We start from the raw sequence: 27,996 nt of genomic DNA on the forward strand, positions 1-27,996 counted from the left end.
AAGGCACTGCGGGAAATGTAGTTGAGGGCAGGGAAGGAAGCGGAAGGGGCGAAGCGGGGAGGGCGGGGAGGAGGGACTACGGCTCCCGAGAGCTTTAGCGCGGAAGGATTTAAGCAGCCGCTTCGCCCGCAACCGTCTCCTCCCCCCACCTGTCAGGTTACGGCCCGCGCAGTTCGAACGCAGGAGAGACGGGTCGCCCCGAGGGCCGCGATTCGGAACGCGCGAAGTGACAGGGCCGCACTGATTGAAAGAGGCGTTTCCTCAGAGAGGGCCTGGTAAGCAAGGGCTGCCGCTCTGGCTGAAGGGATTGAGTCCGCAGCGGAGTGCAGTAGCTAAACGGTTAGGGCTGGTTGTAATGGGGAAACCAAGGGGACGCGCCTTCGCTTTGTGGGACGGCGTGAGGCCTCTATGCTTGAGGGGGAGAGGCGTGGAGGCAGCGTTGCTAAGCAACGCGAAGCGCTCTGGCCTGGAACCCGCGCAGCTGAGGCGGTTCCTTGGAAAAATGCCGCCGCCTGCTAGAGAGAAGGGTGGCCCCTGAGGGAGAAGGTCAGCCTGCCTCCCGGGGCAGAAGCTGTGCAGGGTTGGTGCTCTCTGGGACTGGCAGGGTGGAGAGCAGCAGCAGCAGCAGGTGGGGGGACAAGATTGAATGGCAGTAAATAAATAGGTGAGGGCAGCCTGAGGCTGGTTGGTAGTGATTCTGGACTCCAGCCCCCATGAGCTCTGACCAACGTTGGGTCAGGGGTGATGGGAGTTGCAGTCCAGTAAAACATCAGGAGGGAGAGGCACAGCTTTAGTGCGTCTCAAACTTGGGTCCCCCAGCTGCAGTTGGACTACAGCTCCTATCATGCCTGGTCCCTTGTCCCTGCTCGCTAGCGATGATGGGATTTGGGATTAGAAGACACCAGAAGGCAGCCCTGTTTAGGGAAGCTTTTAATGTTTGATGTATTATTGTATTTTAATATTTGGTTGGAAGCCGCCCAGAGTGGCTGGGGAAGCCCAGGCAGATGGGCAGGGTATAAATAATAAATTATTATTATTATTAATTATTATAGTCCCAACACTAGTAACGGGTCAGCCTCAACTAGGCAAAGGGGAGTACTGGAATAGCACATCACACATGGCAATGCTTTCCCTTGGAGATGCCGGAGAATACTTCGTAAGGGTCGCAGCAGACGGCTGAAGAGCTGGGTATAAGAAATGAGCTGTTCCAGATGAACTGCTCCAGATGCTGTAAAAGGCAGCATTGCAGTCGACAAAAGATTGGGTCGCCATTGGGTGGTAGGGTAGTGGGGAGCCTGTTGTCACCCTGGTGTTCTTGGTCTGCCAACTCCTGTACTTATGGAAATGCACCCTCAAAAATGTCATTTTAAAATTTGGATTTAAAATGCTCTTTTCAGAAGAGCAAGGAGCAGCTAAGCCATGCTGCATTGGCATACAGATCAGCAAGCAAAAATCAAACAAAACTTTACTTGAGTGCTGCTATGGCTTTCTGCAAAATGCAGTTTGCAAATTTGCTTGGTGAATTTAATTCTCACCCTTTGCTTTCTCCCAGAACAATTCAATTTCCAAAGTTAACCTTACTTTTGTTTGTGTTTGGAATACAGAGGCACAAACCACAGTTCCTTTACAAACTAAACATTATAATCTTATCTGAAGCTTGTTTGCAAATACTGTTTATGAGGGGGATTTTCTCCCCTGAGGGTTAGCTGTGTTTGTCTGTTGTGACAAAACAGCAGTGACTTGTGGCTCCGGCAAGGCTAACAAATTTTATCGTGGGTAAAGTGTTTGCAGACCGCCCTCTTCATCAGATGTCAAAAGTGTAGTCTTAAATTGGTGTATATATAGACACACTGCAGAGCAAATGGAGAGGTCTGAGGTCTGAAATGAAATGTAAAAAAGAGAGTGGTAATTACGTGAAAGTAAAATAGCCAAAATGACAGTAGACAAAGCAGTATTGGAGGAAGCCTAATTTGCTCTGGCTATTTTGAATGCTAAGAAGGGGAGAGCGTTAGGGAAGTACATGTTCAAGAGGCCAACTCCAAATTTGCAAACTGGTTGCAGGAAGCATTATGTCACGATTCTGTCATACTATAAAGCCAAAATCTGAAACAGAGGGCTATTTTCTCTGTCATTTTAAAGAGTTTCTTCTTCAAAAGGTGGAAGGTGCTTTTATTGATATGTTTTTCGTAGTTATCTTTTACATTAGACAAATGTATAATATCAATGGAACGTAACTTATGGACTTCTCATGATCACGATACGCATGAGGAAGACTTGTTTGCAAATGTTGTGTCGTTAAGGAGTCAGCTAAAGAAAACGGAAAGAAATTTACAAGACTTAGAAGAGCTTTACCAAAGGTAAAACTTACTGTGTTTGTTTACAAATATATTTGCTGCAAATTGTCCTAATTTTGATAGTCTGTTGGAAAAATTGCTGCAAAAATCAAGGGAAGGTGTTGATATTTGTTTTGTTTTCCTCTAGTACGAATTCATATAATTCTGATGACACGCTTGAGATTTTAACCATGGAAGATCTCACTGATCCTAGTGAATTACATAATTGTTCAACTCAATCTTCTCTGAGCAGAATGCCTTGGCATAACAGGGATTCTTCAAGGAAACACAGGAACAAAGTAATTATTCAGAATTTGATGGACGTTTGTTTGTTCTTTCTGACAGTTTGTATATAATATTCTTATGGAGTTAGTTTTATAGGTCAGTTCATAATGTTAATCATAAAAAAATAAGATGAATGAATCACTTTGGTTGGTATTTGTTGCAAATATTGTTCTCTGCCTTCTAGTGTTACTCGCTGTCTTTGGATAAAACCCTGGAAGAAGAAAATGAAATACTAAGGGATAAATTGAATATAGTCCGTGAAAAAAATGCATCCTTGACTTCTCAGAACCATCATCTAATGAATAAAATTGAAACAATAAACTATGAACTAAATCAGTCAAGAGCACGGGTAGGTATTTGAATAAGATAAAATTTTGAGGCATTCTGATTTGCTAAAGATACTATTCTAATTTAACTTGAGTTAAGGAGCTAGTTCTATATTTGTAGACTTGCTTACAGGATCAGGGGTATGGGGGTGACAATCATTAAAACATGTTATGAAAGTAAACCTGTGAGCCATATGTTGAGATCATGAAATTATTACTTCAGGGGTGTTACCCAAAAATTGTATTGCACAAAGTTAGAAGGCAATTATGCATATGTGGATTTGCAGCATTATGTATACATGATTGGGAATTGTATGTTACATGTTCATCTCATTCACAGCTTTTATTTTAGGCTTACATTTAAATCTTAGGTATGTGCCTAAGAAATCTGTGAAGCAATAATAACTTGTGAATTTTTACAGTTTTGTTTTATAGTATGGCAATTAAGTGTTGCTTTCCCTGCATAGCAGAAAGGATTGCATATGTTAAGAAATGATAAATAATGTTGCTCAAGCATCATCCATCACCCTAGAAATATTTTAAGCATGTGATGGCATACTTTGAGCCCTACTGTTTGAGGGAAAGAGCTTCAGATATCCAAATTCTTAGATAAACCCCCTTCCCTCAGGCTTATCAAATACCAGATTTCTAGCTAACATTAGAGTAACACTATCATTTTGGGGGACAGTTGGAATCCTCAGTTTTGGGGAAGAAATGCATAAATTTCCTGTTCTCAAATTACTTCCCAACCCCTTCCTAGTAGTTATGTGTACCTTGGACTATGTAGATAAACAAATTTCAGATCTCTGGCTCATGGTTTTGATAATGAATGTTAGTGAGTGATTACTAATTACTAACAATACTGGGTAGATACAATGAAGTGAGAATAACATACAGAAAATATTTGCATTTTGGTCAATTACATATAATTGAACAGTCTTAATTTAAATGATTGGACTATTTGTAATTTTCTTTAATTTTCTTTAATTAAAAAACCCCCACAGTATAGCAAAGAGAGCTTTTTGGGAACTAATGAAGGAATAGCCTTCTTCAAAAGAAACTCCTATTCAAGTGGCTGTGTGTGTGACTATGATGTTCAGAAGTCAAGAGGCAGCTCATTAATGGATTCTCCTTATTGTATTTATATTTTAGATATCTTTCCTTGAATCTACTTTGAGTACACACTCTGTCAGCATTCCAATGTTAGAAGAACAGATAGCAAGTTTGGAAGCAGAAGTTCAAGCACAAGATAAAGCTCTAAAGTAGTGAACCCTTTGTTTTTTATTTGTTTTTTTTCCAAATCTTCAGGTTTGGTTCATCCATTTTTTTGGCATGGGTCTCAGATGTACACATGATCCTTTTCCTTGCCACGGGAAGTAATGAGAGAATGGGGCTATATAATGCTTGTTTGAATGTGGTACCCTCATCCTAAAATAGATAGCTTGGCTCACTTATTGCACCTCATAGTGAGGGTGAGTAAAGAGTTTTGGATTCCATTTGATTTATCTCCTAAAAACAGGAGTGTTTATGCTATTATTTTTTCAAATTTGGAAAACTCACAGCAAAATCAGAATTACTTGTACACTTATCTCCAACCTCTCACTTATAATTCTATTGACCTCAGTGAAATTAACTCATTGCAAACAGGGTCATAGTGTTAGGCAGGCAAATAGGTCCAGTTAAGACACAATAGTAAACCATGGTTTTTGGCTACACATGGTTTGCAGCTCACCAAAGCCATGATGAGCTGCAGGCTTGTGTACTCTATTCTTCACCTCTTTCACAGTCCAGAGGAGGAGATTAGAAACATCTGTGTTGCTCTGATCATACTTTTTTCTTGTTGTTGTTATTCAAAAAGGTTCCCCCCCCCCATACTTTCCATAGTAGGACATAAAACACCATAATGGCTTAAAAGCATTTGACATAGCATGATAATTTTAGTTAGCTAGTTGGTTAGCACAAGGAGAAGGGGGCGACAGAGGACGAGATGGTTGGATAGTGTTTTCGAGGTTACCAGCATGAGTATGACCAAACTGTGGGAGGTAGTGGAGGACAGAGGTGCCTGGCGTGCTCTGGTTCATGGGGTCACGAAGAGTCGGACACGACTAAACGACTAAACAACAACAACAAAGTTGGTTAGATTAACATAACAAAATTCTAAATTGTAATAACTACTCACAAAGCTCCTTGATATTTAATAAATAATACAATGTTATTTCCTTAAACCCATTGAATTTAACTATTCTATCATTCTACTCTATCCCACCAAACAACTAAATTGATATTTGTTATATTTTTATTTCCCCCAATAACTTATGCAGATTGATTGCATCTTGAACTTACTGTTGTTCCAATAGAAGTTAAGTTCTATATTTATTAGTTTTGATCAGGTTTTTTGATTTTTAAAATCTCTTGTTAGGAGGAATAAAGGAGAAAGATTGTGGCTTGCTTGCTTTGGGCAAAATGCTTAGTAAAACTTGTTTGTTCATTCAGGCAAGCACTTGGTATAGCTAACAAGATCCAAACCATCTATCTCCATATATACCCACCAAAATACTGGTTTGAATTTAAAAAACCTGATCTGTAGGATACCTGATTGGCCACTTCTTTCAAATTAGTGTGCTAGAGGAAGGGGGAAATGCTCTCCATTACCTGATGATCTTAACCAGATACGTTCATGTTATTTGTGTGTGTGTACACATGCACATAATTACGCATTCGCATCTGTGAGTATTATGTGTTGTTTAAAATGCTGTTTTCTGATTTGTTTTTAGAGAAGCAGAAGATAAATTAGAGGAAAGCCAGAAAAGGCTAATGGAAAAAGAATATTCTTTCCAGAAGCTGAAGGAGGAATATAAAGAAATTAGATTTGATTTAATTGAACAATGCAAACAAGGAAAGAGGTGACAAATTACACAAGAGCTTGATTTTTATTCTGATAGCTTGATGACATATCTCCTTGCTCCAAATTTTTTGTTTTAAGATGCTTTGTCTGATGTTGAGCAAAACCCACAACATTCTTTCAGAATTACTCCTAATTAAATAAGAAAAAAATGGAATGACTGGCAGTACAGTGGTACCTCGGGTTACATACGCTTCAGGTTACAGACTCCGCTAACCCAGAAATAGTGCTTCAGGTTAAGAACTTTGCTTCAGGATGAGAACAGAAATCATGTTCCAGCGGCGTGGCAGCAGCAGGAGGCCCCATTAGCTAAAGTGGTGCTTCAGGTTAAGAACAGTTTCAGGTTAAGAACAGACCTCCAGAACGAATTAAGTACTTAACCCGAGGTACCACTGTACTGGTACCATGTCATGTAGATGTATATGACTTTTTTTTACCGTTAAACAAATTTTCAGGTTGTTTGCTTTTGGAACAGATTAAAACAACTTCTCAAATTGAATAGAAATAAGTATTTGCAAGAATTCTTTCTCATTTATATTACATTTAGTAAATCCTAGTTTAAGCATTTCAAACCTTGATCCAAAAAAGGCCTGAACTGAAATATAGTTGCCTATGCATAGATACATCAAGGCTGTTAAGAGGTCATTTCCTCCGGGAGAGATACTGGAAGTAGTCTGTGGTAGATGAGTGGTATTCGAATAAATAATTGCACAACTGGAACTACTTCACTTGCACAATGGGACTCTCCCCCCCCCTTCCTCTCACAGGCACTGCATGCTATCCCAAAACCTATTCTGGAGGCTTGGTAGACCCCTCCCCAGAACAAATTTAAGAGATAGGGGGGAGAGGGGGAAAGACTCCTTGCACAAGCTGAGGTCATTTCACTGGTGCAAGAAGTTACTTAGCACTACTTTTGAGCACACCCCTGTGTGTTTCTACGTCTGCCCTATTCTGCTCCCTATGGAGAGAAGGGAATGACTGAACCAATAGATTCCATATTAATTTGACCATTGAGTCTCCCTTACAGTGCAACATGAATGGATCAGGGAGATATCAAGTTAAAGCGCTCTTCTCCTGGTTTCTTCTTGTGTCAGGAGCAAGGAAGGGACTGCATAAAAGCATGTTCATGAAGCCCACTCCCAATTTCCAGGAAATAAATCATGTCAGAACAAAACCTTAGAACAGAGGTGGGGAGCCTTTTTTATGTGAATTGCCATTGAGCCATGGGAAAAGTCAGTTGGGTTGGAGCCAGTGGTAGACAGAGACAGAGCCAAAAGTGGGTGGTTTACAAGAATACTTAATTCGTGCTCTGTGTGTGCACAGGAGATGGCAGTCAAGGTGCAATTTGAGTTCCACTTGCTGCTTTGCCTTTTGTGCCCTCCTGCGTGCCAAGTGAAGCATGCCAGCCAAATTGTTGCTTGGCTTTCAGCCCACTCTTGGCTTCCCAGATGCTATAGGCTGAGGGACAAGTTGTGCCAATGGACAGGCTGAGTGGAGGAGCCCAGAAGGAGTTACGGAGATGAGTGTCCGGCTGTGGCCCAATGTTTACCACAGCCAGAACCCAGAGTGGATCAGATGTTGTTGTAGCCAGAGTGTCCCTTTTAATGAAGGAAAAATCATGTTGGATGAAATTGATCAGCAGGGTGAATGTGACCCATAGGCTGTGAGTTCCCCAGCCTTAGACAGAGTAGATCAGGGTTCTTGCAGCGTTCCTTGTTAGCTTTAACTATGTTTGCATATCCCCATTACCTCTATATATCTGTCAGTGCTGTGGAAATAAATTAGCAGTGCATATTTATCATAATTAGAGTTTTATTTTTTCAGTATTACAGGGAGTATTCTCATATTTTAGATGTGATGTATTTCACCTTTAACTTTAGTGGTTGAATCATTTATTGCTTGGAAAATGGTGAAGAAATAAAATGCACCCAGTCTACTTAATGCATTGCTGTCATTCAGTAAAAGGCATACATGTTTTTCTCAGCGTTCAAACTGGAGAACGCTGTTGTGCTTCATGACATCCAAATGCTTAACTGTTCCTATGAAGGAAATGCTCAGCAAATCCTAATTTTCACTGTTAATGCTCCGATGAAATATTTACATCTGTAAACCTTGTCGTGTAAAAAATCTATAATGCCATTTATTAAGGTGCAGTTGAATGAAACTAAAGGCTAAAAGCAAATGTCTGTTACCGTGTGTTGTTTGTTTACAATGTTTTATGTTCCAAAGCTTTGATATCGTGAGTATAATATTATACCATTACTTCACTTGGTTTGTTTAAAACTGACATACCTTTTTCATTTAAAGAACTGAATGTCAAAGAAATGAAGCTTTGTTTAATGCTGAGGAGCTGACAAGAACTTTTAAAAAATACAAAGAGAAAATAAGTGAGAAACTGGAAAAGGTAAGATTTGACTAGAAAATGTCAATCATTTTAATAGTGTTTTATGTGTATTTGTCTCAGTGTCAAGATCATATCTCAGTGCTATGATTATCCATGTTCTTCTAGCATGCTCCTATGTCTTTAACTATAGCCTGACCAGCAGAAATCATCTTTGTGCCAAGAAGAGCATAGTTCCCTTAATTTAACCACCAGGTTCACTGTTAAGGGCACAGGAGCACAACCTAGTCCTGGAGGGAAGCAACTCTAGCTAAAACAGCCCATTCAGTTGCATAGGAAGAAATGGTTTTCTTTATACATATTATGAATAGTTATGGTTTTAGACAGCTTGCAACTTTAATTATTGCTGAGCAAATTCAGTGCTGACACAACCTTTTGAGTCTTAGTACCAATAAAATTTGAATCAATACTATGTCATAGCTACAAATGCAAAATTATATTTATAGGCAAAGGCAATCCTGTGCCTGCTCCAGTGATATCTTGGAGGTCAGGGGGTGGGGCAAACCCTTCATTTACATCAAATAGCAAAATAGCATCATGCAGCATCTGAAAACCTTTTTGTCCAGGCTTTGGATTATACTAATTCAAATGCGTTACCAAGATGCCATTCTGATGCAATCAATAGCAAAGTGGCAAAAGGTAAATTATCTGGTTGCTGTCTCCTGACCTGGACAAACACAGAGACCAATTCTCTGATCTTTGCACATCTTAGGTTCCAGTTGTAGTTATATAATTTGGGTAGTGGGAACATTGGGACAGAACATTTCTATTCCCTCCCACACCAGTGTAGATTTTCACTGAAGAAGATTCTGAAAACAGGACTGTAGCCTTAACTTTTCCCCTCTAGTAACAGATTAAGTATTGCTGACAGCTGTCTTCTTTTTACTCAGGTTCAGGAAGAAGAGCAAACTTTAGAAAGAAATTTAATGAATTGTGTAAAAGAGAAAGAAAAATTGCACGCAAAATGCAATAGCTATAGAAGTGAACTTGAAAGCACAAAGGAACAAGTGAGGTAAAACGTTTCACCTTTGACACCTCCACATGGAAAACATTGATACATGATCATTTTTTTAATGGGTATTTGGATCATGAAGTACTCTGACCTTGAGCTAATGGCACAACACTATGTGACCAGCTCAATCCATGTGACAGATGACAAAGCAGCAAAGCTGTAATGTGATTGATTTTTCCAAACAAAGTTTTCTCAACCCATCTCACATTGGGAGGGATCAGTTTGACTGCACAGTGGAACAACTGGATGACTGTTTAGTCCAACAGTCGGCATGTATTTTTACTAGAAGTGATTTGTTTTCTCAGTTCTTGTCTGTTCTGCCGCTAGGCAGCAGCCACGAGGTCACTCTCAAGTGCGTAATAAGTTTGTCCTGTTGCTTGAGGCAGGAAACATAATCAATCCATGGAACCTCTGATTGACCCTTCCCTACAGTGACACTCCCCCACCCCAGCTTGATGCTTCCTTTATCTTCCGATAGAAATTACAAGTTTCAGAATTTTAATAAGAAATCACGGATTGTATCCAATGGTGGCTTGATGCTTCCACCAGTGCAGCACAAGGCACCCCATCTTCATATTGTCCTAAAGAAAGCAGAAGTCTGGCCTATTTCTCAAAAGCTTTTTTAAAAATCCATTCTGTAAGATAACAAATGCAAAAATAATTGAAACCCCATAGATGTCAACATTTGAAACAAGAAACTGAAACACAGTTTTTCTACCTTAAAATGGCTTGTGGAAGCTGAACTTAATACTGTTGAGATGCTCCAGCTCGTTATCCACTTCACTTTTTTATTTATACTCAAATTTTCCCTGTGATTTTCATCACCCTATATTTTTGTTTTAAATTTTAGTTTTTAAATCCATGGTGTTTGCAGTTAGAAAATATGCAGAATTAAATCCAGAAACCTGCTAGCTTTTTTAAAAAATAAAGTATTTCTGGTGCAGTAGATTTTCTTGGTTTTTCCCCCCTTGAACCTTTCTCCTTTTGTGTTTGTTTAGACAATTAACTGAAGAGAATAGTATTGGAAAAGAAAATCTCAGAGGTGTGGAAGCCAAATGTGCTGAAATGGAAGTGCAACTGAAGCACTCTCAGCAGAATATCCTGAAGCTCGAAAATAAACTTCAGGTCCAAGACACAGTACTTGAAGAAAAAAATACCCTATTGCATGAAATTGCTAGCTTAAAAGCTCTTGTCGCACAGCAAAATGATCACCTCAAGTTGTATCATCAAGAAATTGAGAATTCAAGAACTGAACTAAAAACCTTAGAAAATATTATTTCCCAGTTGTCTCAAAGTTCACCAAGAGAGGTACAGTAACCTTTTTGTTTCTTGTTACTGTCAGCAGACTAAATATACACTGGATGAAATGCAAAGCCTGTGTGTGCAAGGGAGGAGCACTTCTGTTTATGCACAGAGGAAGGGGCAAAAATGTCTCCTAATGGTAACGCGCCTGTAATTTATGCAAGGCATTTCACAGGGTCCTCAAACTTGGAAGTGAACTGTGGGAGGATACAGAGGGCAGCTTCTTAAAGGGGAAGCTTTATAAGCACCTCTGCATACAAGAACATCAGCACTCCAGTTTTTACAGTTCATTATTGAAGAAGAAGAAGAATACATTTTAAAAGGACCGCTGCTTGAACAGAACATTCATCTAAATTCCAAGCACTGGACTGACTATTGCTGTGTTAAAAGAATATAGAGTAACCTGTTTTATTGGATCTTGCACTGGAACAGTGTTCCTTGAATTCTACTCTTATTAAAGGTTGTTTCAAGCACTGCAATCTATCTACATAGTAAGCACATTGATGTCAGAATTGGTTTGTTAGTTTGGATTTTGTTTATATAGTCTAGGAAGCGATAATTGAGCAATGAACTGGTCTCCAGAATAGACCACAATTTCTTCCTTGAGGGAGGGCTGCTGCTGATACTTCACATACTCATGTTGAGTAACTCTTCTCATTGTCCCCTGAAACGTTTGCCTCAAAGGAAAAATCCCCACGTTTCTCATTTTTACCTAACTTTGTGTGCTACACATCCCTCCCTTAATTGAATAGGGCTTCTATAACTCTCAAATACAGCAGTGCACCCTGAACAAGTTCTTAGGATGCATTACATCAGTGGTTGCAACCGATGCAACTGTCTGAAAAGCCAGTCTGCTAATCAAGAGGCAGAGATGATGGAATATCAACCACAATCCCAGTCCCTTGGTCACACAGATGTTGATTTATAATCTTGGCATAAGTGCGAAAGCTAATAATGGGGGAAGTAGATCAGAAATGACAATGGTGGAGAAAGCTAAGCAATTTTCTTTTCCCATCTATGTCACATTTTATGTTAATTTTTAAACATCGCCAAAGGTTTGCAGTACTGAAAAGCGGCTTGCAATTTGATGGCCTGTTGCATAACCTTGGGTCTTCACTAGAGTTAAGCACTTTTAATTCCTGCCAGGTTCAGTGAAAGAGCACGTGCTTAACCCTAACTCTGTTGAGATAAGGAGAATTTAAACATTTTTAGTTTGGGTTGGGTGGTAGAGATTAAAGTTCCTCAAATAATGACCAATTGTGCCATAAACAACATTTTTATGTGTCTTTCCCCCCTAAACTTGCAGGCTAGTCATTCCATGCATCATTCTAAAGAAGCATCATGTCCCAATTGCTGTGATTTAAGTAGATCCCTGATAGAAGAGCTAAGGTATTATATTTTAAGCTGAAGTAATTGCGTGCATTTGTAACGAGTATCAAAAAAGAAATGAAGAATACAAGTGCTCTCCCTTCTTTCTTTCTCCTAGATTAAAGCTGACAATGAAAGAAGCATTGATTCAGCAATTTCAGGCAGAAACTATGACCAGTAATCCATGTCAAGATCTCTTTGATGAAAGTGAGAGACAAGAATTGAATGGCTTAGAAATTGAACCAGTAAAATTGACAGGAAACCAAACAGGTATGCATACTATAATATACAATAGTTGAAACTGTACAGTTTCTTCTGGTATGGATTGTTGCTTCATAACAATCTGCTGAGCAATAAGAGCATGCAAACCTGCTCCTGTAATTTAAAGATTTTATAAATCAGTACCCTTAGACACATGTGTTTCTTTTGTGAAGAGAGAAAACACCAGCAACTGGAACTTGTCGCTAAGCAGTTTGAAAAGGTCAAGCAAAGATTGCATGGACAGTTAGAAGAATTACGTACTAAACTGGAAAAATGTGAAGCTGAGAATTCATTTTTGAAGGAGACCATGGCCCAGCGAACTAGTCAGTTTCAAACAATACAGGATGAACTGTTGGAGAAAGCTGCAAAATCTAGTAGCTTGGAACGAGAAGTAAGTAGGAATGAAGAAGTCTGTATTCTTAGGAGCTCTGTAGAGCCTTATCCAGTGCTGCAGCCATGTGTTTCCTCTTCCTCTCCTTCCCCTCTAGCCCACTATACACTCTTAAAATCAGCGCTAGAGGGTGCGGAGACCTTCCAGAGATTCTGGAGGTGCATGTTGGAAAACAAGTTCTTTTTAGGTTGTGAACTGCCCTGAGATCTACAGATGGAGGGTGGTATACAAATTTAATAGATGATGATGACTATGACAACAACAACAACGATTTTGCTACTGGAACTATAATACTGTAATAACATTTTTTTTATTTGTACTCCACCCATCTGACTGGGTTGTCCCAGCTGCTTTGGGTGGCTTCCAACATATATCAAAAAATAAAACATGACACATTAAAAAGCTTCCCTATAAAGGGATGTCTTCTAATGGTTATAAAGTTACTCATTTCCTTGGCATCTGATGGAAGGGGGTTCCACAGGGTGGGTGCCACTATCGAAAAGGCCCTCTGCATGTACACGTACAAAGCCTTAGGTACAACCCACCGTTTTTAATTTCATATAGTTCCTACTGTGAAAGGCTATGCTGTTTTTGCAGGAAATGACAGCATACAAATCAATATGGCTAATTTGACCCAACATCCCCCCCCCCAAAAAAAAGTCACTGCAATCAACTGTATGCAACCAGCCATGATCTGGGCTCTCCAATCCCTTGCACCAACCAATCAACCTATTTATGTGATGCTGAGACAAAAACTCTGCACATACACTATGCAATGGAATGAAAAATCACTAGCCCCCTTCTTTCTCCCACCTCTGTCCCCACTTCCCTCCCCAACCTCACAATGCCTATGATAGCAGTGTTTCACACCCAATGTAAATGACCCGTAGAAAGGACTCTGAATTGAAACAGATATGATATACGTACCTTTGTTATCCATGAAAATCTTTTAATAAAAACATTTTTTAAGGCCCTAATCATATAGTGGCACCTCTTTGATTGTTACAGGAAAAGCGCCTCTGCAGCACCCTAAAGGTGTAATTCATCTAGAGATCCTATCCTTGGAACATTCCTTCTTTCACAGTGATAGTTCCTCTTGGAATTGGATTGCTGAGGTTGGCACCTGCAATCCAGCTTAGCAGCTAACTAGATGATTAGACAAAGAATGCCCAAAGTACATTGTAGTGTTTGTGGCATAGTCCCACAAGACCCAATGCAGTACAGGTGCAATCATTTCATCCATGGTACTTGATTGTGGGAAATGGAAAATGTCCAGTGAAACAATAGAACATTACTGGGTGATGAGGTGACTTGTGAATGTGCAATGCACAAAGTTTTTTCTTTAAGGTGTGGGCAGAAGGAGTTGTATTATCATTGACATTTTATGAAGCGCATGTGACGTTCATGGAAACACTTTCAACAATTTCACCATTGTTTATGCTAAAAATCTTTCTTATTTAGACTGTGTGTTCTCAGTTTATATATTTTCTTTTTAGGCAGCAAGGAAATCCTCTAGGCTCTCAGCCCTTGAAAAACAGCTGGAAGAAAAGACTCTTGCTTACACAACTGCTGCTGAAAAAAATACTGAGCTGGAACGGGAATTAGTGGTAAAACTCCTATTACCTATTCACAGCTTCTTGGGATGGAAGGAGATGTATTTACATATGTAATATATTAAATACGCCAACAGGCATTAGTATTTTCAGAGTTTACCTCTAACGTGATTTTGAACAAGCAAATTGTTTTTCCTTAAGTGCTTTCAAACAGTTCAGTACAATGCGATTTCTGTTTATAATGTTTTTAGCTGCACTTTGGTTTGTAATATGACATAACGTGGCACTGAAAGATCCATATAATTTTCCACTGAAGCATTAATTTATGCAGCTCAATAATGACGTTGCTTTTCCTAGGAAGTGAATGCTCAGCTCCACAGCTTAGAAAGAAACTTCAATGAGGAACATGGGCACTTAGCCGCAGTGCTTAAAAAAACAAAGATGATTCATCACGAGCACCAGAAAGAATTGGAAAAGCAGATTGAATTGGTAAGCTTCTAATTTGTATAGTATTCCCCCCCCCCCCCCAGTTCCTAAATATTTTGGTGATCTCTTAATAAAAAATTCAGTGTCTCTTCCATGCTGCCTTTGTGCTCGATGCATACATATAAGATCAGTCACATGTAAGAGGCCACTTGAAATTTAAGTGCAAGGAAGTTGCTTCAGGTGGCAAGTTGCTTCTGAGAGTTAGCTCAGATTTTGCCCTGGTGTTCTTTCCAGCTACAAAAATAAGTCTGAAGCAGCAATAGGCTGCAGACATTGAGCTGGGTGAAGGGAAAGCCTTCCCAGAAATGTTCATAAAGGCACAAACCTACTTCCATTGATGGATAATTTGTTATCTCCCCTGCACTTTCAAGAAGCAACTCCATCAAAAAATGAAAATGTCAGGGAGGACTTTCAGCTCTCTCCCTAAATTCAGCATACCACAGAACTTATAGCTGCAGAACATTCTTTAGTAAGTACCTCCAGACATATAGTTTTACCCAGAGTAGACTTATTGAAATAGGCCCATTAGTTTCAACAGGTCTACTCAAAATAAAACTTACTTGAATGCCACCCATAAATATACTGTTGGCGACACTTATGAGTATCATGTAAATGTAGCCAATAAATGTAACCAGTTGTTGCAGCTATATTATTTGGCATTCTCTAACAAATACTTTATGGGTCAATAACTAATTCTTCTTTTTAATAGCTTGAGTCTCGGCTAGAAACGAGATGCCAGCAATTCCATGAGCAGGAGAACACAATGTCACTTTTACAGCAAGATATCTTATGTAAACAACGTCAGATTGAATCACTAGATCTACTGCTAATAGAAAGCAAAGAGGTATTTTTTTTTTATTATTTTGAGGGCTGCTTGCAAAATACCCAGGGGGGGGGGTTTCATATGGTCATTCCTGGTGCTGTGTGGTGTTGCTTCAGAAAGTGCTGCTGGCATGCTCTGTGACCAGCAAAATCTTAACATTTCCTCAGGGAGGGGAGATGAGTTTACACAGTCCTTGCGCAGGGCTTCTGCTGTCAGGATTTATTAGTTCCATCACTCCTGTTGAGTTTATTTTTCTTAGTGGACTATATTTTTTAAAAGTGAACTGTAAAATCATGTTTTAAGGTGGTATGTTTTCTTCTTTTGATACTGTATTCAAACAGGAAATGGAAAATCAGAAAACCAAGAAAGAGGAAGCAATAAGGATATTACAGAGCCAATTTACTGAGGAAACAATCAAGGTATGTACACTTCCTTTTATTTTTTGACTTCTTGTGACTTCTCATGTCTTGCAATATTTCATTTCATAAAATTTATACACCTCTGATCCTAAAAAGACCTCAAAATGATTTACAAGAAGTTAAAGCAATAAAGTCAAGAAAAGTTTGCTACTGCATTTTGAAACCTGCAAAAGTTAACATACAAACAGATTAAAATTATTAATTTAATTAGCTTCTTAAGCATCTTGGTAGGCTTTCTGTTCCTTTCTTTGGCCAAAACTTTAGAATATTTATACTGAAGGCTCTCTTTCTCATCAATTATTCTCCTTATTTCATTATGAAAGGGAAGAATTTAAGAGTGAGTACCTTGAAATGATTTTTCCTTAGGCACCAAAGTAATGTTTGAGCTATTTAAATTTGTAAAGAAAAACCCTTTGTGATTCTATGTTTATACTTATATCTGTTGTGGTTTATTAAACTAATCCTTAATTTTATTATTTCAATAGCATGATCACAGTACAAAACACTTTACATGCTAACAATCATCACAGACAGGCCTCTGCCCTGAAGAGCTTACAATCTAGATTTTGAATCATGGAGCTGGCAACAAAAAACGGGGAGGGAAGAAAGGCAAGGGTGATTAAGAATGAATATGAACAAATGTACACATGCATTTATTTTCCTTACGGGTGAGGGCTAAATAACCAATAGGGTTCCTGAGGAAAGATGGATTTAAGGATGAATTTGAAAGAAGAGACAGAGGTAGCACCATGTAGATCAGGGAGAGAGTTCCAAACATAATCACATGATACTTTAAAATGAAGTTTGCCCCGTTTCCCACAACCCACAGCAAAGTATGTTTGAGGGAGAGAATGAGACATCCTATAACATTCTGTCTGTATAACCTACAGACAAGAATCACATTAGGGTTCTTGTAATTTTAATTTAGGGACGCGGGTGGCGCTGTGGGTTAACCCACAGAGCCTAGGACTTGCCGATCAGAAGGTCGGCGGTTCGAATCCCCGCGATGGAGTGAGCTCCGGTTGCTCGGTCCCTGCTCCTGCCAACCTAGCAGTTCGAAAGCACGTCAAAGTGCAAGTAGATAAATAGGTACCTTCCAGTGGGAAGGTAAACGGCATTTCCGTGCGCTGCTCTGGTTTGCCGGAAGCGGCTTAGTCATGCTGACCACATGACCTGGAAGCTGTACGCCGGCTCCCTTGGTCAATAAAGCGAGATGAGCGCCGCAACCCCAGAGTCGGTCACTACTGGACCTAATGGTTAGGGGTCCCTTTACCTTTACCTTAATTTTAATTTATTGCATTGATGAGATTATGCCAGGGTTATTTTTGAGTCCCTGGAATACTGCACTGTGAAAAGCTACTCCTGATGAATTCCTTCTGCTGCATAGCTATTAGAGGTGCAGGTGAGCTACAGCTGAAATGTTTCTTTTTCTCCGAGGTACAATAAATTAATAAGTACTGCACCACATTCAACTTTAATTTGTGAAAAACATTTGTGGTGTGGGTGTGCAAACATGCAAATACTTTCTTACGGCTTCATTTTAAAATGTTGTGCTGTTCAAAGATATGCTCAGATATTGTTACTTTAAAGAACTGGTTTACATTTCTGCCAGTATATTAACTAAAACTACATTGGCTTTGTACCCATAACAAAAAGTAGCGTATTTTATTGCAATTTTAGGTTCTGGGGGTGTTTCAGAAGAGCAATTGTTTCTCAAATTTTATCTACCTTTGATTCTCATTAGGTTAGACAGCTACAAGCAGCGCTAGATGACTGCAAGGAAGATCTCGCGGTATATTTAAGTAATCTTGAAGAAAGTAAAGTGTTATTTGAAAAACAGCTGGCGAAGAAAAATGACGAGGTAAACTTTTTTGATGCCTACATCATTAATGCCTACATTAGAGCATTAATGTGTGCATGGGCCATTTTTATGTGAGCACATTTGTGCAGGTTCATCCACATGTGAGTGATTTCAATTTTATGTTTCCAAAATCTGTCATAATGTTTCTCATTCAAATTAGTGAGAGGTGCTTGCTGGGGTGTATTCATGCTATCTGCTGTTTCTTCCCCTCGCTCAGTACTTTCCCACCCTCTGCAAGTTCAGGAAACCAGAGGTCCATTGTGGGTGTGCACATGGGTATTTGTTTATGCACAAGACAAAGACATTGCTCTTAGATTGTTAAAAACTTTGTGTTCTTCTGGACATTTTAACTGCCACCCCCCTTGCAGATGGTTCTGATTATGATAATGTTTTGCAGAGGAGGTGGGGGTGCTTTGCTTCTTAGAATTATACATTACAATTTGTTTAGTTTTAATTGTTGTGTTTTATATAGTGTGTTTTTATATCGTAAGTCCTCTCAAAACTATTTTAGTAGTAAGTGTATAATACAGTGGTACCCCGCAAGACGAACACCTCGGAAGACGAAAAACTTGCTATACGAAGGAGTTTTTCGTTTTCTTAGCCGCTTCGCAAGACACATTTCCCTATGGGCTTGCTTCGCAAAACGAAGCTTGCTCTGCAAGCTCCAGGGACAGAGGGGAAGGCACGCGGCGCTTCCCCTCTGTCCCCGGACGGTCTCCATAGGAACGCATTGATTGATTTTCAATGCATTCCTATGGGAAACCGTGCTTCGCAAGACGAAAAACTTGCAAGAAGAAAAAACTTGCGGAACGAATTAATTTCGTCTTGCGAGGCACCACTGTAAATTTACACACACACACACACACACACACACACACACACTGTATTATATTTATATCCCGCCTAAAGTTGGCAGACATGTAGTTGGCCATAACCATGGTAGCTCCATGTGGTGGTATTTGAATCTTTGTTCAGAAAAAAGCTTTAGTTGAGAATTGGCTTAATTGTGGTAAATATTTTACTCGTAGGTAAGGTAAAGGTAAAGGTACCCCTGCCCGTACGGGCCAGTCTTGCCAGACTCTAGGGTTGTGCGCCCATCTCACTCTATAGGCCGGGGGCCAGCGCTGTCCGCAGACACTTCCGGGTCACGTGGCCAGCGTGACAAAGCTGCATCTGGCGAGCCAGCGCAGCACACGGAACGCCATTTACCTTCCCGCTAGTAAGCGGTCCCTATTTATCTACTTGCACCCGAGGGTGCTTTCGAACTGCTAGGTTGGCAGGCGCTGGGACCGAGCAACGGGAGCGCACCCCGCCGCGGGGATTCGAACCGCCGACCTTTTGATCGGCAAGTCCTAGGCGCTGAGGCTTTAACCCACAGCGCCACCCGCGTCCCTCTTTACTCGTAGGACATGTAAGCAAATACAGAAGCATTAAAATCTTCAGTGTGGCTTAGGATAGAAAGTGTGCCAGCAGTATGCAGATATAATAATTTAGGAGGATTTTTTTTTAAATATAAGTAGGTTTTTCCCAAAGTTACTCCTTTTTTTTAGATAGAAGCATATTTTTAAGTATAGACTATACTATGTGAATTTGATTTTATATTATAATGAAATTCTGTGATGATGTGTGTTTTAGTAGTAACTTATGTATGTTGTCAGGCTGCTCTCCTATGAATGATGAAATGGGAGCAAGCTGAGAATGTATCTCAAAGTTAATACTTCATCATTTTTATTTGTTTCCAGATACAGCGGTTGCACAAAGAAATAAAGTTGAAAAATAACAATCTTCAGTCAACTAGTGAACAAAACTTCATTCTGCAGCAAACACTGCAGCAGCAGCAGCAAATGTTAAACCAAGAAACCATTAGGAATTGTGAATTAGACGACAGCCAAATTAAGCTCCAGCAGCAGGTACATAATGATCAGTAAAGGATTTATATTGTCCACATTACACTTTCATGTACCATGTATATTTGGAAAACAAAATGATGTTATGGCATATGCTGCTCTTGAAAATGCTTTCTCTATCAAAATAGTTTCCTATGAAGTGTGAGGGGCTACTGTTTGAGGAACACGTGCCTAAAGCCCTGTTGGCCATATAGAATTAGTTTGTTTATTTAGATATTTGCCACTGGATGTGGTCTATAAAGGCACGAGTGCAGCATAGGTCTGTACACATTATATCCTTCAGTCAGATTTGCAAAATTCACATACACAGGATTAGGCAAATGGCACAACTTTTTTTTATTTTATTTCTGAAGTTTGTAAAAGCTTATTTGCATGCTAATAGCCTGTTGCTATAGTTACAGTACAATCTTATGCATGATTATTTAGAAGTCCCACTGTGTTCATTGGAGCTTATTCCTTAGTTTAATGTTTTTAGGAATGTGCAAATATGCACTTCCCTGCTTTCGTTTCATTTTGTTTGAGTGCTGCTTTACAATCCATATAATGCATTGTATCCATTATATTGAAGCTTTATACTTTTCACTGATACCAATAAAAATTGACTTTAGGGTAGTGCAACCACTTGAGCAGTCTCCAAGCCATCAGTTCCACAGCAGTCTTGTTACATTAAAATTAACTTCTCTGTTGCAACTGGATCTGGTAATTCTTCAGTGTTGCCTTTTGACTGGAGAATTATGCTCTATACCTGTGAATCAGAAAGTGAACAGACATTTATTTTTTGTTATTGGACACGTATCTTGAAAACAATTATTTCCAAAGGAGAGGAACTATATCCATTGGGCAAACAGTAATCAAAGGCCTTTAAGATAAAGCTAGATACACAAACTTGCACACGTGTATATGTGTGTAATCAAAGGCCTTTAAGATAAAGCTAGATACACAAACTTGCACACGTGTATATGTGTTTGTGATTTCAGGGGATGTATACCTGCAAATGCTCTTTCTTGGCTTTCTCTCTAAACTTTGGATAAGTAAATAAATATTGAACAGCCTAACAATGCTGTTCTGTGTATGTCTACACACTTACCTCTATTAAATCCCTTTAAAAATAGGTATTAAAATTAGAGCAAGAACTTCAAAAACAGAAGGAAATTATGGAGGAAGAGTTGAGAAAAACTACCGAGAATCTCCATTTAGTCTCTGAAGAAGCTGATTTGAAAAGACAAAAAATAGCAGAACTCACGGGTACAATCAGGTAGGTTCAGAATACTCTTCCGTGGATGGGTCCTTTTAAATCTCTATACTGTATATATCATTACTTTTAAATTCTTTTTCTGAATGTATCATCTTTTGAAAGAAGAACTTTCCAGAACAGAACTTTTTAAGCAAGTTGGTTCAAGCATTAAGGGCCTGGTAGCTTAAGCCCACCTTCCTCAACTTGCTACTCTCCAGACATCAAGGACTACAGCTCCCATCAGTTGTGCAGGCTGGGGCTGATGGGAGTTATGGTCCAAAACATATAGAGGGCAACAGTTTGGGGAAGGCTGGTATAAGCTATTGTGCTGTTGCAGACCCATCTTACTTATGTATCTTACAGATACATAGTTCCAACTTCTTAAATACTCAAGTTCAAACTCAGTGTGCCGTAGATCTATATTTTGCTCAGAATAGCATTAAGAACACGCTTATTTCAGTTACTGATTGAGATTTTCTAATTCTGCTTGTTTAGGCAAATTAAGATAGAGATGGATCAATGTAAAGATGAGCTGATAGACATGGAGAAAGAGTTAGTTCACTTAAGACGAGATGGTCACGCTAAAGCATCGCAGCTGGGCCACTTGGAAATGACTTTGGAGGAGAAACATGAAGAACTGCAGAAAAAGACGCAGCAAGGTAGTCTCTTTACTGTGCTTTTTCAATGCGAAGGCCATACATAACAACTTTGAAATGAATGTGATGTGTTTCTCAAGGATAATACACATTGGAATGGTAGGCCTACATGAAAGAAACTGACAGGGAACAGGGCTGTAGAATCTTTGCAGAGCTGTCTAATATGTATGACTAGCACAGACGCTAGCTTTTTCACTGCTAGAACACAGCCGTGAATTCAGTATGTAGTCCTCAGTCTAACATCCTTTTCTGCTTTCCATATGCACTACAGTGAAACAGTTAGAAGATAAATTGCTTCAAGCTGAGACACAGCAAAAGGATTCTGAGCAGAAAATAGGAACGCTGGAGACTGACCTTCAGAATGCCACTGGGAAGCTAAAAACTAGTTTGAGACAACTGCAAGAACTTCGGAATATGCTACAGGAAACACAGTTGGCTCTGGAGGAGAAGTATGCTGCTATCGAGAATTTAACAGAAGAACTAAGGTAGGCTGAACCCTTGTTACTGAGCTGCATCACCATTGCGAACTAGTACTTTGGAAACCTTATGCTTTATTTTTAAATTTAAATTGCAGAGACTGCAAGGATGAACTTGAGAACAAAAGGCAAGAACTCCTTGAAATGGAAAAGATACTAAAAGAAAGGAATTGGGATTTGAAACAAAGAGCAGCTCAGGTTAGAACTTTATCAGTATAATTTATGAATTTTGATAAGCCTCATACATGTTTTGGGGGCCTAAGTGATAACCACAACTCTGTGGTGCATAATTTCATACATGGTAAGTAAAGGTAAAGGTACCCCTGCCTGTACGGGCCAGTCTTGCCAGACTCTAGGGTTGTGTGCCCATCTCACTCAAGAGGCCGGGGGCCAGTGCTGTCCGCAGACACTTCCGGGTCACGTGGCCAGCGTGACAAGCTGCATCTGGCGAGCCAGCGCAGCACACGGAACGCCGTTTACCTTCCCGCTGGTAAGCGGTCCCTATTTATCTACTTGCACCCGGAGGTGCTTTCGAACTGCTAGGTTGGCAGGCGCTGGGACCGAGCAACGGGAGCGCACCCCGCCGCGGGGATTCGAACCGCCGACCTTTCGATCGGCAAGTCCTAGGCACTGAGGCTTTTACCCACAGCGCCACCCGCGTCCCTTCATACATGGTAAGCAACTTCTAATTCTTGTTTCCTGTTTCTGCCTTCTCTCTCTCTCCCTTTTTAGGTTACACAGTTGGATATGTCAATCCGTGAGCACAGGGGAGAATTGGAACAAAAAATAATTAAATTAGAAGGAAATTTGGAAAAAGCAGAGTTGCAGATCAAGGAATGCAACAGACAGGTGCTTTGATTATCTGTTATTGGGAAAAAATTATTGTATTGAAGTCAAATGTAACCCTTACTAATATAATAGCTTGTGGAAGTTTTGAAGCATGAAACAGTATATGGGCTGTGTGTATCTTAACTAACAATATAGTTTTTTAAACATAGCAATACATGTTGTGCCATTAATGTACATAAAATTATAACAGTTGCACAAGTAGAACAGTGCCATAATCACAAGTGAGTTACAAGAAGGCTTACAGGACATGTTACCTGCCTATACACAATCAATATATTTTACCACTGCAGAACAGTTACCTGACAAAACAGTTACCTGAAACACATTGGTGCTGCAACATTCTTTTGTACCAACCACATAGGTGACCCCCCCCTTCACATAGGTGACCCCCTTCTTCTTTTATTGGTGTCAGCAGTTGCAGGCCCTGCCCATTCTGAGGATGACTTTTCTGAAACTACATATGTATGAGGGTAAAAAATGGAAGGGAAGGAGCCATCTTGAACCACAATTAATGAAAAATACTATTGCATTAACTAAAGTGGAAGAGTTAAATACTGTCACAGAATCTGCGCAACTGACCAACTGTAGATTTTAAACAGAAGTTGTAGAGTTTAATTCCCATAATGTATATAAGATGTGCTGTGGGGCTTTTGTTACAATTCCTAAAATAGATAATTCTCTTAATAAGTAATCCTGTTCTACACCCTGTTGCCAGATTGAGAGTTTAGAGAGCAAGCTGCAGCATTCCAAAGGTGAACTTCAGGAAAAAGAGTTGAACATCCTCCAACAAGATCAAGAGATAAATCGCCTTAAAAAGGAAACTGGAAGAAAACAGGAAAAAGTAACAGATATTGAGAAAGTAAGTTTTTTATTTGCATAATGGTTTTTGTCTGTGACTATAGTCACTATCTGATTTTTTCATCAGCCTAAACCATAAAGGATAGAGAGAAATGCTTCCTGTTCATAAGGGGTTGAATCCAGATTTGCTCTTCTGTAAACAGAAGGCTCCTGCTGGAGGAAGCAAGGGGTGTCTGAATTTTTATTTATTTAATTATTGCTGAATATACACACACACACCTCTTCACAGCAGACTTTTATAAGTGCAAGGGCTGTGATGGGGTGGGGAAGAAGTAATTAGCAAATATTACTTCCCATGCAAGCAGCTTTTTGTGCTCTTAATCCATCAATTTGACAGTAAGTGTCTATATAGGATTGTGGCCTCATTGTTTGTTTCCCTTCATCTCATGGTGGTCTTTTAAGTCTCCTAATATGCTACTGATTAGTTATCATAGCGAGGACAGAAGGCTACACAGATATTGCATCTGATAAGGCATGGCAGCAGAATGGTATGTTAAAAATGAAAAAAAAAGGATGTAAAAATGCTTAAGTTTTGTTAATGCACATTGTTTACCCCTTTTAGAAGGTGGAGGAACAGGAAAGGTTCATGGCAGAACAGCACAAAGAAATACTTGATTTGGGTCAGCAACTGAGGCTAGAACGTGAACAGATGAAAAAGGTCCATTTGGAGCTACTGGAAAGTCGCCGTCAACAGGCTCAAGCTCAGAGAGATGTGGATAGGCTCTCTCTTGAACTGGAAGAAGTGAACCACCTCTCTCATGAAAAAGTAACTGTTTTTCATAGTTCTTCCTGTCAACAGAATGGCCCGATACAGGAGTGTTCCTGTACCCAATTTAATGTGTATTGGGCAACAATGGCTTCCTCACTTTAATGGGGGTTCATTGGTTCCCTGCAAGCAGAAAGGCAAAGAAGGAAGGATTATATAATACTTGCATAAAAGTATTGTTGCTGATAGGATTCATTTTATAATTGCCTTTTAGGAAAGTCGTACAAATCATTTGGCAGAACAACTAGGGGCAGCTCAGGCACGGGAAGCCCAGTTAGAAGCAAGAATGCAAACGGAGATTAGGAGGCTCTCAGCAGAAATACACTCACTAAAGCAGTCTTATACGTCAGAGGTAAAAACAAAATCGCTCTTACCAACATGTGTTGTATTTTTAGATGTATTAGAACTGAACAGTTAATTTTTATCTTGGAATTTTAGAGACTGGCTGTAGGTTTGCTTGGCACCTTGGTTTAAAAGGAAAACCTTTGATTCTGGCATTGCAAATAAGGGAGAACATAGGAAGGTCCATTGGCCAACCTACAGTGATTGGCAGTGGCTCTCCAGGGTTTTAGGCAGTGTTCTCTCCCAGCCCTACCTAGAGATGCTGGGGATTAAACCTGTGACCTTCTGCATGCAAAGCAGATGCTGTACTACTCAGCAATAGGCCTTCCCCAAATGCTTCAGGACCATTCATCTTTCTCATCCCTTCCCAAACGTGAGTTCAGCTACCTTCATCAAATTACTAAATCAACACTGATAGACGTGACTTTAACAGCAGAACATTTGATTTTGGGGATTGTTCTTTGAACAAGGAATTCCGTAATTATGTATCAATTGGGACATTAGCTTAATAAGGCTATTTGTTCCATGCCTCTATTAAAAGTTTAAATAAACGGATCATAAAGTTTTGAAAATATTTTGTTGTCTTTATCCCTTCAGAAACTCTTACATGAAACAGAGGAAACAAAACGGAAGGAGTCGATATCTAAATCTCATCACCTTTATGGGCAGTTGCAGCAGCTGAAGCTAGACCTGGAAGATGCACAAGGCACTGTCTGTAATCTACAAGAACAGCTTCAGTCCAGAAATGACATGATTGACGCAGCAAACGAAGCTCTGCTTCTCAAAGTGAGTAAGCACAAGAATGTGTTTTCTTGACATACAAGGCAGCATGACAAAAAACTCATGCACAAGGAGAAATTAATAAAATTATCCAACTTCACTGATACTACCAAAGATTATTAGCAATTAGGCTTTTGTGAGACTTGAGGGCCAAAGATGGTCCTCCAAGCCTATTTGGCTACGGAGACTCTCCCCAGACCACATCCTGTCTCCCCAGAACCTGCCTCTCACTGGCCGTACTCTATCATCCTGGAGTGCCTTTGCTTGGCTGGAATGTTTCCTTGATGGTGCCTCTTGCTTGGCTAGATGGAAACCTCTGGCTTTTGCATGATGGAATCCAAAGCTAAGAGTCCCATCCATTGCTGTGCTTAGTTCTATCTTGGACCACACCCACTTTTGCCTCTAGCTGCACTCGTGATGGGTGTTCAACCCCAGGGAATGCAACTGTGGGACTTAAAATTTTCCCCACCCCTGGTTTGGAGACTGACTCGACATTTTTAGGGGGTGGCTGTTGTCTTACCTATGTCTTCCCATTTCCTGGATAATATCTAGAATAAGAAATAGGAAGCCCAATCATGTTCAGTGTCTTCCTGCCCTCTGTAGATGGCAGCCAATGAAGTGGGACAGGAAAGTGCTGAAAACATTGTCACCGAATGAAGTGCTAAGCTCATGTGAAAGGCATAATATTTTCTTAATAAAAGTGTTGAGTTATTTGTGTTTATTACATTTTTAGGAATCTGAAGTAACAAGACTACAAGCTAGGCTTGCAGGTCACGAAAGAACAGAAAGCATCAAGCAACTATCAGCCCCACAAAGCATATCTACTCATCAATGGTTAGATCAAGAGCCAGACTTTGACAGGCATTCTCAGAGAAAATCTGCAAGCATTAATGATCCAAGTTTTAAAGATGATGGAAATTTATTAAAACCGAAAAACATTTTTACATCCAATACTTTGGTAATTTGTAGGAAGCCAAAAGACACAATTCACGACTCACCAAAAAGTCCAAATGAATCGTCCTTTGATCCTTTGACACACATTGTGGAAGAGGATGAAACTTGTGATAGCAGTGACTTCCAAACTCTTAGTGGCATGCTAAAATATATCAACAAAGAGATGAGTTCTGAAAATTCTCCATAATTTTCACCTGATGTAAAGGACAATTCAAGTATGTATTTCTGTACCATAGTATTTCTTAGGCAAATAGGACACAGTTCACTTTGTCTGGTGGTGGGGCAGGGACATGATAATATTGTTCCCTCTTTGAGTTACATTTTATGGAGCGAGCATGACTACTAAGATGTATTAACTAATTAATGTTCCTCTAGGACAGACTTTACAAATGCATCAAGAGTGCATATAGGGTCCCTTTTTTTTTTAAGGACACGAGCTCAATCAAAAAATAAAAAGCATGATCCTTTGCAGAAGTAAGTTCCACTTACCTATCAGGTGAGTGTGCATAGGAGTGCAGCCTAAACCTGAAAACCGTTTTGAGGAATTTTCTTCAGGACTAGTTTTTACCTGATTGTAATTGCAAATAGAGCATTATGAATAATGTAATTCAATGCTTTTGATAGATGATAGGATATCATCAAGTGCATAAGTTCTGATTTAGACCAGGTAATGCTGTATCCCAAGAGATGTCCAAAATCATTTATGAGAGCTGTCAATGTAGGGATGGATCTCTCTGGGTTTGTGATAGTGCATAGCATGTCATCCACAAATAAGACTATCTCTTGTTCCCTAACAGCTGCATGGATACTGCTGGTCTCACTACTGTATATCCATGGGTTGCACAGGTCAGAGGTTCCAAACACAAATAAAAAATTAAGGCTTATTCCATTCCTTACCAGGAATGAGGGGGGGTGGGGGGAAATATCCTATTTGTAAATTACCCAGGAAGACCATAGGATCCTATCAAAGGCCTTCTCTGTATCAAGTAAGAGGAGGGCAGCTGGGCGATTATTATGCTTGTTCAAGTCCTTAGTGTGAGACCAGTAATTCATTTTAACTAGAATTTGAGGTCTGAATGAATTTCACATTTGTAAATGCCTATGTTTATATCTGTTTCAGGAACAAAGATTGTGAAGTAACAGTGTGCTGGCAAACAGTCAACCACAGATGGATTTGTTGTCTTCATGAATATAATGATGTGCCATTTTATACAAACCCTGTATATATTTGAGAAACATAGTGACTCATAATCCCTTCCTATTTATCCCAATTCTATTTTTTTATTACTGCTTTGAAGTAATTTGTACAGTAATAAAGGTGTGGTGTGTGGTTTTTTTCTCTTGAAGAGAAATCTAAAGGATCTGGATTTTTTAAAAAACTATTTTCCTGATACTTGAATATTTCATCTAAATGTATTATTATTGAATTAATAAACAAACAATACACATTG

At 39.6% G+C, this 27,996-nt stretch overlaps 1 protein-coding gene across 3 annotated transcripts; it reads left to right on the forward strand.

The window, feature by feature from the left end:
* The first annotated feature begins 149 nt into the window (after positions 1 to 149).
* Positions 150 to 27,996, forward strand: CCDC18 (coiled-coil domain containing 18). 3 transcript variants are annotated; one of them, XM_077928445.1, is made up of 29 exons: positions 150 to 275; positions 2,191 to 2,357; positions 2,482 to 2,632; positions 2,803 to 2,967; positions 4,097 to 4,206; positions 5,719 to 5,847; positions 8,154 to 8,250; positions 9,138 to 9,259; positions 10,258 to 10,567; positions 11,868 to 11,950; positions 12,048 to 12,199; positions 12,364 to 12,581; positions 14,078 to 14,188; positions 14,492 to 14,623; positions 15,330 to 15,464; positions 15,785 to 15,862; positions 17,607 to 17,723; positions 19,466 to 19,633; positions 20,743 to 20,885; positions 21,360 to 21,523; positions 21,792 to 22,005; positions 22,095 to 22,194; positions 22,729 to 22,845; positions 23,561 to 23,704; positions 24,266 to 24,469; positions 24,684 to 24,821; positions 25,409 to 25,597; positions 26,325 to 26,760; positions 27,666 to 27,996. In XM_077928445.1, exons 2-28 carry the CDS (start codon positions 2,224 to 2,226, stop codon positions 26,730 to 26,732), a joined length of 4,233 nt encoding a protein of 1,410 aa, XP_077784571.1. In that variant the 5' UTR covers positions 150 to 275; positions 2,191 to 2,223; the 3' UTR covers positions 26,733 to 26,760; positions 27,666 to 27,996. The 3 variants fall into 3 exon arrangements, with proteins under 3 accessions (XP_077784571.1, XP_077784572.1, XP_077784573.1); XM_077928446.1 differs by lacking the exon at positions 24,684 to 24,821; XM_077928447.1 differs by lacking the exons at positions 150 to 275; positions 2,191 to 2,357; positions 2,482 to 2,632; positions 2,803 to 2,967; positions 4,097 to 4,206 and adding an exon at positions 4,298 to 4,416.

The sequence above is a fragment of the Podarcis muralis genome, chromosome 5, assembly GCF_964188315.1.
Source record: "Podarcis muralis chromosome 5, rPodMur119.hap1.1, whole genome shotgun sequence".
NCBI lineage: Eukaryota > Metazoa > Chordata > Lepidosauria > Squamata > Lacertidae > Podarcis > Podarcis muralis.